The following is an 11,785-nucleotide window of genomic DNA, read 5'->3' as shown; positions in this document are numbered from 1 at the left end:
TAGGCTACTCCAAGACGCAAATTTGTGTGATTGAACCTATGACTAAGAACCTTAGAGTTAATTAAATTTAGCCCATGCATGTGACAACTAGTCCCAGTCTGTTATTATCTGTTACATCTCCTTAGCCATAAAACATAAACCAAATAAGACCTGTAATGAACGTATTGCATTGTATGCAGCAAACCATTACAGCTTCTTTGTCATTTGACTATGGAAAACAACAGGGGCGTCATGCACTTATTATTTTTGAGGGGTCACGAGTCAAAAACTCCCATTATAATCACTGAATTAAATTAATTAATTATTATAATTTTGCCAGAGAGCAGAATTCAGTCAGCGATGCGCGCAGTGAACAAAACTCTGGTGTTTCTGCTATTACTCATCTGAACGCCTCTGATTGGCCATTGCATTCATAAACTCAACAGAATCATGTGTGATTGGTTATAATGCGCAGCGCTGTAAAAACGCGTCTGACTCCGGCTCATCACCAGCCAAAGCGCGAACGCAGATTTGAATTTAGCAGCTAGTGATGTGCCGCACACCACACCCGTGTTATTGTATCAAATATATAAAATATTATTCGGCTATTTTTGTCTTTTGGAAGCTGCATTCCAAATCCACTTGACTCAAAAATCTGAGGGGGCAAAAATCTGAAACCCCCTTGGTTTGAATGAGCACGACGCCTCTGGAAAAGAATATCAGATAATTTCCAATTTGCTATGCTATGCTTCGGCTACACATCCTTGCAGTGTTAAGGCGAAGTGGTTTTGTTCTCCAGCACCACCCTCGGGTGAACTGTCAATACCTCAGATCACAGCGCCACGATGAAGCAGCCTCCATACACTCACTAAACGCAGGCTTTGCCTTCCACAGCGCGACCAGAACCTGCTTCGATTGCATTCTGCACAGAATTACACATCTGATATTGACAGTCGGATATTACAGATACTAAAGCATGGATACCGTGTCCATTTCTATAGAGCGCTATGATGCTGAAATCACAGATTCATCCACGACAGAAGGACCTTCTCAGGAAGCACCTCAAAGGTACATGTGTGCGACTGTATGTGGATAGCGGGGCTTATAATGCAAATTTTTGGAGGCAAGTGTGTTTGTGAGCGAACGTAAGTCATTTAAATGGTTGTTTCTGCGAATACGCAGAAATAACGAACGTGTCGCTTTTTAAGTTGTCTCTCTAACAGACCGACTTGGCTTTTGCTTACAAGCGAAACATACTCCGAGGGTAACAATAGCAACCGAACAGTATAAGGAGATCACGAGTAAATAAATAGGCTACTACTAAATTCAATAATTTGTTGGGTTTGCCCTTATGTTATCCATGACCGCTGATCTGTGATGATACAGTTGATGTTTTTGGTCACAAATGCCACTATGAGTAAATTTTTAGGGCACATTCCATGTTAATTTATTAATTAATTAGGCTACACCTTCAAAAGGACACATGGAAAATATTCTTTAAATACTTGCAATGAATGACAAAATATTATTCTGCAGCATATGCTGCCCTATGGAAATTGAACTTAAAAATATAAGAAGCACTTTACTTGAGTCATTCTTTATTTTATTAAACATTACAATATAATAAGATAAATCATTCCTGTTATGCAGTACATAGAGCTCTGTAACTTGATAAAAATGAATGTTTGTAGTAAATCTAAGTAAGTATTTCTATAAAAGGGTACACCAATAAACATGCTCTGGTCATCTAAACTTCATTCATAGCTTTATTATTAGGCTATTATTAATTATAATTTATTATTATTATTATTAATTGTGAGAACATTTACAGAATGCTTAAAAGGACGGTAATGATAAGCCAAAGTTGCTTAGTTTGGGACTGACATGATGTCAACTTGAAGGTAATTTAAAAAAAAAAATTTTTAATATAAATTTCATAGTATCATATCAATATCTATAATTGTATCCAACAGGATGGAATGTTTTAAAGTGATATATTACTATACTATGTTTTATTGCTTTTTATGTGTAAACTAATGTGACCTCTGATCTGGAGACAATCTTGATGTTTTTGGATGCCGTTTATTTTAAAATCAATATTTATTATTATATTAATATCAATGATTAAATTTTTAGGGCAAAACTCATGTTAATTTGCATTTGTTCTGAAAAAGAAAAAAAAAATAACAGTCAACCTACAGTACACTTGCCATTCATAATGACACTTGAGAAATATTCTAGTTCTTTTAATGAATGCCAAAACAGTCATTCTAATAATGAACTACACAGGGATCTAGGACTCTTAATGGAGGTGGTAGATGATTGACTCTGAATGTTAATCACAGGGCTCATCTGTTACTCTGACTGAGACATTTTGCTTCAGCATAACTACATGTAGATTCCCTGTTCTGTATCGACAATAATTATCTGTAATGACGAAATCTGTCTGTAGATCAAAGTAATGCTGAGCAGATGGTGAGATGCATTCTCCAGATTTGGTGGAGAAGATCCAGCTGAAGCTGCAGTGACTCATATTTGAGTATGACCCTCTCAGGAGAAGCCTTGTCTTTATATTCCAGTGTGATCCTCACACGTGGGCCCCTCTTAGCAGCCTTTGATTTGTTAATCAAAGCTTTTGTTCCATGTTATTATCTGTTGTTTATGTTACTTAAAATGGCTGCACGTATCCTACACACAAAAGCAAGTGCTTCATCTCGCAAAACTATCACAAACAAGCCTGGGAAATTTTATAGTCTGGTGGCAATGATATTATTCTGAATATTTTGGTTAAGAATTACACTATTGAGATGGCAATTCATTATTTATGTATGAATGACATGTTACTCAAATCAAGTTTCATTCAGTCTGCATGTGTTCATACACTGAAAAAAATGGTAACCTAAAAACATCTAAATTAACTGATTTTATTCAAATAAAAAGAAAGTATTTAGCATCACTGAATCAACCTAAATACATTATTTTATACCAACAAAAGTATTTTTTATGGGTTAAATCAGATTAAAAAATGCTCTTTAAGGTAACAACTGCAGGTTACCACTTTTTACAGAGTAGAATGTGTAATTTATGAAAAATATAGTTGATTATAGCAATAAGATGTGCCTATGAGCAGTGTCACTTGATTCTCCCTTGCGAATTGGTCCAATTATTTTTGATCTAGACTGAGTCACCATGGGTATCAGTGGCCTGAAGTAAATCTCATGCAGTGTAAGTTTCCATTATACTACATGAAATTAGTCAGTGTTTGCCAGCCAACATGGCTGATATCCACTGAAATGCTGTGAGGGCATCTGATCAATCAATTCAGTTTCTGTTACATTTCAGGCGTTTATTCCAGATCATGATTCCTACCATACAAGATCCACTGAGTATAAAAGCTTAGGGGAGATGTGAATATACGAACTGAATGATGTTACTGCAGAATATTGTTTATATGCACATACGAATTGGTGTGAAGGGAGCAAACAAATTAAGTATTTAGTGAATATTTATGCTTGCTCCAGTAAATAATTAAGCTGACTGTAGTTAAATAGGGTATTTTATTACGAGCAAATCCGCTCTGGAAATTACAGTCATCATATCCATTAAGGTCAGTTTTCCCAGTCTTCGAGTCATTGCCGGGTTCAGGATGGAGTCTCGTCAGAAAAAAGAGCTCTTTTTCCTTGTCTGATGCTGAAATGATGAACTGATTTCACCCTTACCGTCTGACAGGCCACAACAATCACCTCTGAGTTCTGGCAACGCAGACCGCCTGACACAACGTACCAGCTGCAAAGCTGTCAAATCAAATTGAGCCTGTGTTCCTTTTGATAACCGTCAAAACATCTGCAGCATGCACACAACCAAAACTCATGAGCTCCATCAGATGCTGAAGGGTCATTAAAATAATGCCTGTTTTCCTGAGCCTTTTGTTAGCACATATAGAAATTGAACACAATTTTGTAGAAATTTTTCAGAAAGCCTTGTAATGGGAGCAAGCCCACTCTAAAAAAAAAGGTATCCCATAAAGGGCGGTTCTGTTTAGTATTGTGGATTGACTGAACAATAAAAAAATGAAAACTGAATCTTAAGCTCTGGTTCTTCAAGGTGATCTACATTATTCAGCAGTACATTTTAAGCAGTTGCCACACTCTCATATTTACTTCCTGAGCAGTTGAGTTGTAAGCACTAGTGAGCTTTTTTCTCTCATCTGAACAGGCTTTTTATGAGGTTGACAGAGTAAGCTGATGGAGTCCCTCCCTCTTGACCTAATTGGGCCTTCAAGCATTTCACTGATACATTTTTTAGACATAATTGCTAATCTAATATACAGTATGTTGCCAGGAACTCAGCTGTGCACTCATAAATTCTCTATTGGCAATTTCCTGACCGAAATAAATGTGTATATATGTAATATATGTTTTAGAGTCATTTCATTGTTCAGACAAAACATGACAACCATATTGTTGTGTATAAGCATTTCAAAAAGTGGGACAACTACTTAATTTATATTACAATATCATTTAACAAATGTTATTTGTCGGTCAGTATGATGGATTCAGACAATCACTGCATGACCTGGAAATAGGCTGAACAAACTTTTCTTTTTATTCACAAACAGGTACACTAAAAGATTAGTTATTAAAGTGTGTGTGCAAACAAGTGAAATCAACAGCAAAATACAACGGTTAAATGCAGTCTGTGTGGCATAAACACAATGAGCAATTAAAAAACAACCCTTTTACACATTTAGCACATGAACAACTTACAGTCAATCATAACCTAAATATGATTTCCATTTACAATTTGCTATACCAAAATACGTCATATAGTAACTTTTCGTCTCAACAGTCAAATTCTCCACACACTCAAGCTCTAAGGATCATATTGGTCTTGGTTCTTTGATAATTTAAATCAGAAATGACTAATTCTGTCATCTGTCAGTTCATTTGTGAACCAGTTCAAACGGTTCATAAGAATGATTCAATGCAAATCTGACATCACAATCGCATTTTGGAGCAGGTTTCGATTTCTTCACATAAATAGGAACGACATGTTTTTTTCCCTGAAATGTAGTGAAGCACAAAGTTATGCGCTGATATTCAGAGAAGTGAAAATAATTAATAAACCCCCAAAATGACTCAACCAGATCGTTGAATCAATGATTTGAATCAACTAATCAAGGATCAGTCCAAATTATGTTTTATTCAAGGCAATTCTTGAAACGGTTCCACTGGTTCATTGACAGGTCTTGATTTCTTCACTTCAACATAATTCATGTCACTTGCTTTTTTCTAAAATGTACTGGTGTGAACGTAGCAACAGAACATTTGATGACTGATGTCATGTGATTCTTTTATTTGCAGTGAGATCCCTGAGGTTTCGCTGTGTCTTCCAGACAGTGACAGCACAGAATCTCAGACGTGTCCGGTCAAGATAGAGGAGAACCAAGCTGACAGCAGCAGTCCGTTCAGGTCACACTCCTCTACTCAAGTATCGCAGGGCTCTGGCTATCATTCACCAAAATGCAAAAGATGCCCCTGCTGTGGCCACCAGCAGTCGAATCAAAGCAATGTCTGTCCAGGTCAAAAGAATGCTTACCATCAAGCAGACTGTTCAGCGAGTCCTGTTAAGACTGTCCATGGCTGCAGTCCATCACGCCTGCCTTCATGTCACAATAAAACGCAGTGCCATTGGCTTCATGAATCTCATGACGGCAGTAACCACAAGCCTGTACAGCGTCACATGGTGACAGTGAGGTCCGGACTCTTTTCTATTATAAATGTCATTGTAATGGACTTATGTCTAGTTGATCGTAAACATTTAAATATGTTAATCACTATGTCTGTCTGCTCAGTAGGAATGATGGCTTGCATAGGATACCAAGGAGGTGGGATGCTTTTGTAGCAAATTATGATAAAAGATTTATTTGTTTATAATAACATCACATGAAATTCATTATTAAGATTATTATTTACAGTAATACAGTAGTGCACATTAACATAGTCTTCAGTATTATGTTTAGAGGAATTGGGAAGAAGCATTCAAATACTAAGCCAAATGTGAGTTTAAATGCAGTGTGGTGAATACCAGCAGTATAATGTAAGTTAATGTGCCATACAGCAATTAGATTAAATTTGATCATATGAACATTATTGATTTTTACAGCTATTCCCAGGTCATAGTGGAGTACCCGATGACTGTACTCATTTCATGTACGGTAGTTTTGTTTGCCTGTACCCTCGCTGGGATTTTGACTGGTCCTCTGCCAGACTTCTCGGACCCTTTGCTGGTGAGTATCTGCACCTCTGTAACATATGCGAGAAATAATGAAGTTTACTGGTTCATGTTAATGCAACTGTTTGTGCTATTTAAAAATAAATAAATAAATAAAAATAAGTACATAAGTAAATACAAATAAAATTAAGTAAATGGATCACATACTAAAAGTGACATAAAAATAAGTAAAAATAAAAAAATATAAGTAAAAAAATAAAATAAAAGAAGTAATTGTAAGATTAAGGAGATAAAATAATAAAAAAGATCAAGCCACGTGAGATAAAAATTTACAGTTGTGTGAAAATCAGAATTGTGATGTGTAAACTCACAGTTCTGAGAAAAACATGTTGTTGTTAGAGACATTAACTCACAATAGTGAATTCACAACTTTTTTTTTCTTCCTAAAGTTGCACCTAAGAGTTTTTACACAAACTAAAGCTAAAATTGTGAGATAGATTTTTTAAACTCTTTGAGGCAGAAATAGACTTGTGCCTATGAATACATTTCTGAAAATAAACTGACCAACAGTGGCCTTTCATCATTAGAATTGTTTAAACCGCATAAACACATTTCATTACACCAAATACACAAAATAATGTTCTTTTTAGCAACATCATATAACCCCTTTAAATTCATATTTATAATGACTTCAAAGAGTTTCTACTTACCGTTCATATGTCTTTGACCTCACAGGGATTTGAACCTCGTGGAACAGACATAAGAATCCGGCTAGCAACGTGGATGAGGTTACAGCAAAACACTGGACCTGGAAAATCACTGTCCCCATTTCCATGGCAACTCACAGATAGAATCTCAGGGTATTTCTTTGTCATCACATGATACTAAAAATACTTTAAAATATAATTTACCACTGATCATTTAACTAAATCAGACTGTTGCTTTTATTACTAAAGGATCGTATGCTATGTTTGTATTGAAAAAATCCTGTTTGTCTTACAGAGAGGACACAGTTAGATCTGAACCTCAATCAAGAGAACGTTCACGGAGAATGTTGCACAGAGATTACACTGAGCACAACTTTTTTTGTAACGCCCCAGGTGAGATTTTACTCGCATGTTATCAGGTATTTCCAAATCTAATAAATCAGTAAATGGAGCACAGCATGTTTTAAGTGATGTTTTCTGTCACCCAATCTGTGGTTCTGCAGGAGAGCGCTATGCTCAGCTGGTCTTCCGCTCTGGAAACTCTGCCAGTCTCTGGAGTCTAAAGGCAATTTACTCCATGTGCCAGATGGAACAGGAACAGGTAAACCAAGGACTATATTTTCCCAAAAGGGCATAATATTCTTAAGAAGTGGTTAAATGCAGGGTGGTGGATATATGATATGATGTATCTATTCATTGTGTGTTAATAATCAGATTCAGATATTAGAGAATTCAATGTGATCTCATTAGTAATCATACTGTAGGTATTTACACATAAAGTTTGGTTCTGGCACACATACAATTTGCCTGCATTGAAAAACACACTAAAACATCATTAATGCACTGACAGCATCTAAAACACATCTAAAAGCATTTTGCATATGAACAACTTTTAGAGACGTACATAAATAATCTATACAAATGTATTTCTAATATAAATATAAAAGATTTGTAAAGTTTTTTATAGCTCATGTAGAATTTAAATGCAGTCAATATGTCTATGTTTTACTTTTCAGCATATATCCAAATATACAAGAAAGTACATGCAAACTGAATGAACGAATACTAATGAGATGAACAAGCATGAAAACTTAAAGCAATACACCTTTTACATTTGTAATACTTTTGCTGAGAAATGCAAGTAATTTTTTATTATTCATTTTAGATCCATTCCGGGACACAATTTGCTAAACTTTGCCAGGTCAGATCAGAGTTATACAGCTCCATGGTGAAGAATGAGTGCTGTCCAAGTTGGTCTCTGGGAAACTACTTGGCTGTTCTTAACAACGTTTCTTCCTGCTTTAGTCTGACAGCACAGCAGGTTTCTGAAAGCCTTGGCCTGCTCAGATTCTGTGCCCCTTACTACCATGATGGAAGACTGGTTGCATCATGTACTGAGAGGAGTAAATTTGGCCGCTGTGCATCCGTTCCACACCGCTGTAAACTGTCAAGCATCTACCAGATTCTCCATTACCTTGTGGACAAAGACTTCCTGGGACCACAGACTGTTGAATACAAGGTCCCGTCCCTAAAATATAGCACTGTATTTCTACCAGTAGAAAAAGGAGATCCACTAATGAAAATATATTTGGACTATCTAGAGGGTCGCGAACTCACATACAATAACACCACCATAACAGGAATGGATTTGGGAATTAAACAAAAACTTTTCAAGTATTACTTGGCACGGGACTCTGTCTATCCTGTTCTTGCAGCTCTTGCACTTTTGTTCACAATGGGACTATATCTCAAATCACTATTTATAGCAGCAATGTCACTGGTTGCTGTCATATTATCGCTTTCCACCTCATATTTTTTCTACAAAGTTGCATTTCGCTTGACATTTTTTCCACTCCTCAATCTTGCATCAGTCCTTGTGCTTTTGGGAAGCTGTCTGAATCAAGCCCTGACTTTTGTTGATTTCTGGAAACTACAGTTAAGCCACAACCCTCCAGCTGTCCCTGAGAAGAGAATGAACCGGGTTTTACAGGAAATCGGATACTTGATATTAGTGTCAGGTCTGACATCTAGCATCACGTTTTACTCGGGCTACATAAGCAGCATCACCGCCGTGAGATGCTATGCTATATATCTTGGCAGTGCCTCATTAATCAACACATTATTTGCTCTCGTTTGGCTTCCGTGCACCCTCATTTTGCAAGAACGCTATGCTGTGCTGTCTTCAAATCCTGTCGTGAAGGCAGCTTGGAAGCCCTGCTGCTCCAAAAATACGGGTGGATTCTGGGAGACAAGTTCAAGAAAGCGCTGTCTGTTTACTTTGAGACAGAAGCTTCGGACATTAGGGCGAGGGTTTTCGGACACATCAAACCTGCTTTTTTTAAAGATCCTGCCTTGTGGAGTTGTGAAATTCCGATACATATGGATCTGCTGGTTTGCAGTCCTTGCCGTCGGTGGAACGTACATATCATGCGTAGACCCTGGCATGAAACTGCCAACTTCAGACAGCAGAACCACTCAGCTGTTCCGCTCCAGTCATCCCTTTGAGAGATACGATGCTGAATATCGCCACCAGTTCATGTTTGAGCGAATGAAACAGGGTGAAGATGAACCCATTACACTGACTCTAATTTGGGGCGTAATTCCATCAGATGACGGTGACCAATTCGATCCAAAAAGTAATGGATCTTTAGTTCTTGATCCAGGGTTCAATATAAGCAGTCCCCAAGCCCAACTGTGGTTGCGGGATCTGTGTGGAAAAATTCAAAACCAGAGCTTCTATTCTCCATTACCAGCTGACCAAGAAACAGTAGAAGACAATGTGTGCTTTGTGGAACAATTGATTCACTGGGTTTCTATACGTCGCTGTTCCGAAAGCGAGGATGCGTTTAGCTTCTGCTGCAATAATATTCCCTTTCCTTACCCACCAAGTGTTTTCGAGCAGTGCCTTAGCATGATGGTAGCAGAGCAGCATGCAGAGGGGCACTCACCCAGTGCCGGAGGCCTAAGGTTTGATTTGGAGGGTCGAATCACTGCCCTTGTTGTAATATTCAAGACTGTACACCTTTACAGCTTCAACTTCAGCAGAATGTCTCAGTTCTACCAAGAGATCTTATCGTGGTTTAATGGGGAAATGTCCAAGGCTCCAGTAGGACTGCAGAAAGGATGGTTTGTAAGCCAACTAGGCTTATATGACCTCCAGCATTGCTTGAGCTCAGAGACATTGGAGGTGGCAGGCTTTTCTGTTGCACTCACATTTGCACTGCTCTTACTAACAACATGGAATATTCCATTAAGTGTGTTCGTGTCCATTGCGGTGGGAGGAAGTGTGTTTGCTACTGTTGGCCTCCTTGTGCTTTTAGAATGGCAGTTAAATGGTGTGGAAGCACTCTTCATTTCAGCAGCTGCAGGTCTTTCTGTTGACTTTGTGGCCAATTATTGCATTTCATACAGCCTGGCCCCACACAATGACAGACTGGGCAGGGTTGCACATTCCCTGAAGAGAATGGGTTGCCCGGTAGCTACAGGTGCTGGGGCATATTTTTGCGTGGGCATTATTATGTTACCCGCAACTGCATTGCTTTTCAGAAAACTTGGGATCTTCCTCCTAATTGTGAAGTGTCTTGCATGTGGCTTCGCTACTTTCTTCTTCCAGTCGTTGTGCTGCTTCTTTGGACCCCAGAAGAACTGTGGGAGAATAACCCTACCCTGTGTTACAAAGCAAGCCACTGAAAATAAACTGTCGTCCTGTTCGGCTACAGAGCCCGGGACCACAAATCCCGCAGCTAATGGGGCATTTGGCTGTGGCACGGGTTCTCGGGTTCGAAGAGGTTGTAATAAAGAAAGCGAAGACTTTCTTTGCCCCAATCAGCAACACCATAAAAAGCGGCAACCAGTCGGTGGAAGGGAGCCGGAACAGTACGAACTGCAGCCACTTGCTTGCCAGTTGAGCGACAGCTTCGAGAATAGCACTTGCACCAGCAAGCTGTCCAACAGGCCTTCTGTCCTTTCTGATGACATTCAGTTCTGTGGCCTTAGTCCAAGGCAAGACTATGATCGAGTCAGCATTGAGGCTGACAGCGCAGAAATGTGTAGCAGGCACCTTACGAGTTACAACCCACCTCCAGCGCTCCAGACCTCATCCCCATACAAAGAGAACATGTTGCGTCCTGTAGTTGCTCCTCCACAAGCTGCATCTAAAGAGAAGGTTTTGTGCAAGAAATGCCGCGGCCAGTCGAGCGGTGGGCTCCAACTTTGGAATGTGTCTTTGTCGTCTTCCTCTAGCATGGAAGAAATCATGATCACTCAGACTACAGACACTGTCAATGAAAGGTCATTCTCAGTAGATGAAGCCACTAGCTGTCATCTACACAAACGGCTATTGTCTTGTCAGTCTCAGAGCTCCATGGAGGGACTTGAAGACTCCAATGAGACCTGCTTAAGTGAGGTAGAGCCTGCTATCTTAGTCCCTGAAGCTGTTAAGTTTGAGGAAGAGTTACAACCTGGCCACCTTAATGGCAAGAGGGACACTTTACGTCTGTCCTTGAAGGAGACTGTACATGACCTTGCTTCCCCGGGGTCTAGTAGGGTGAGGACAACCCAAAGTGAGGTGCCAGTGATACTGCCCAACAGCAAACCCGATATGCCCGATGTTTGGATAAAAAGGGAGGGAAGAGGTGAAGGTGGCAGCTGATCAATATTGTCAACACACTGAGCAAATCTAAACAACCACAGCATGGCCAGTACTTTATATGGTGGGCTTAACTTTTGTACTCAGCAGCGTATTATTAAATTTCTCAATCTGTCTGAAAATGCATACCAGATAACAAAGACTAGTTAATTGTTTGGAAGTATACACAGTGCGTATAAAAATGTTAAGAGGACAGATTTTTTTTTGCATGATTCCT

General features: G+C 38.9%; 1 protein-coding gene across 1 annotated transcript; it reads left to right on the top strand.

Annotated features, from left to right (window-relative positions):
- Window positions 1–664: 664 nt before the first annotated feature.
- On the top strand, window positions 665–11,702 carry LOC107733183 (protein dispatched homolog 2-like). Its single transcript, XM_016544731.1, has 8 exons — window positions 665–1,047; window positions 5,343–5,735; window positions 5,837–5,866; window positions 6,145–6,268; window positions 6,949–7,073; window positions 7,216–7,313; window positions 7,424–7,521; window positions 8,086–11,702. Exons 1-8 carry the CDS (start codon window positions 956–958, stop codon window positions 11,569–11,571), a joined length of 4,446 nt encoding a protein of 1,481 aa, XP_016400217.1. The 5' UTR covers window positions 665–955; the 3' UTR covers window positions 11,572–11,702.
- The last annotated feature ends 83 nt before the right edge of the window (window positions 11,703–11,785 follow it).

The sequence above is a fragment of the Sinocyclocheilus rhinocerous genome, unplaced genomic scaffold, assembly GCF_001515625.1.
Source record: "Sinocyclocheilus rhinocerous isolate Xijiao unplaced genomic scaffold, SAMN03320098_v1.1 scaffold8, whole genome shotgun sequence".
Taxonomy (NCBI): Eukaryota; Metazoa; Chordata; class Actinopteri; order Cypriniformes; family Cyprinidae; genus Sinocyclocheilus; species Sinocyclocheilus rhinocerous.
Note: the sequence above shows the minus strand (reverse complement) of the source record. Positions and strands in the feature narration are given on the sequence as shown.

Coding starts and splice junctions, on each gene's coding strand:
- LOC107733183 (XM_016544731.1), top strand. CDS start 956: ATGGATACCGTGTCCATTTCTATAGAGCGCTATGATGCTGAAATCACA. Junction 7,074..7,215: donor CTCACAGATAGAATCTCAGG/GTATTTCTTTGT, acceptor TTTGTCTTACAG/AGAGGACACAGTTAGATCTG. Junction 7,522..8,085: donor GCCAGATGGAACAGGAACAG/GTAAACCAAGGA, acceptor TATTCATTTTAG/ATCCATTCCGGGACACAATT.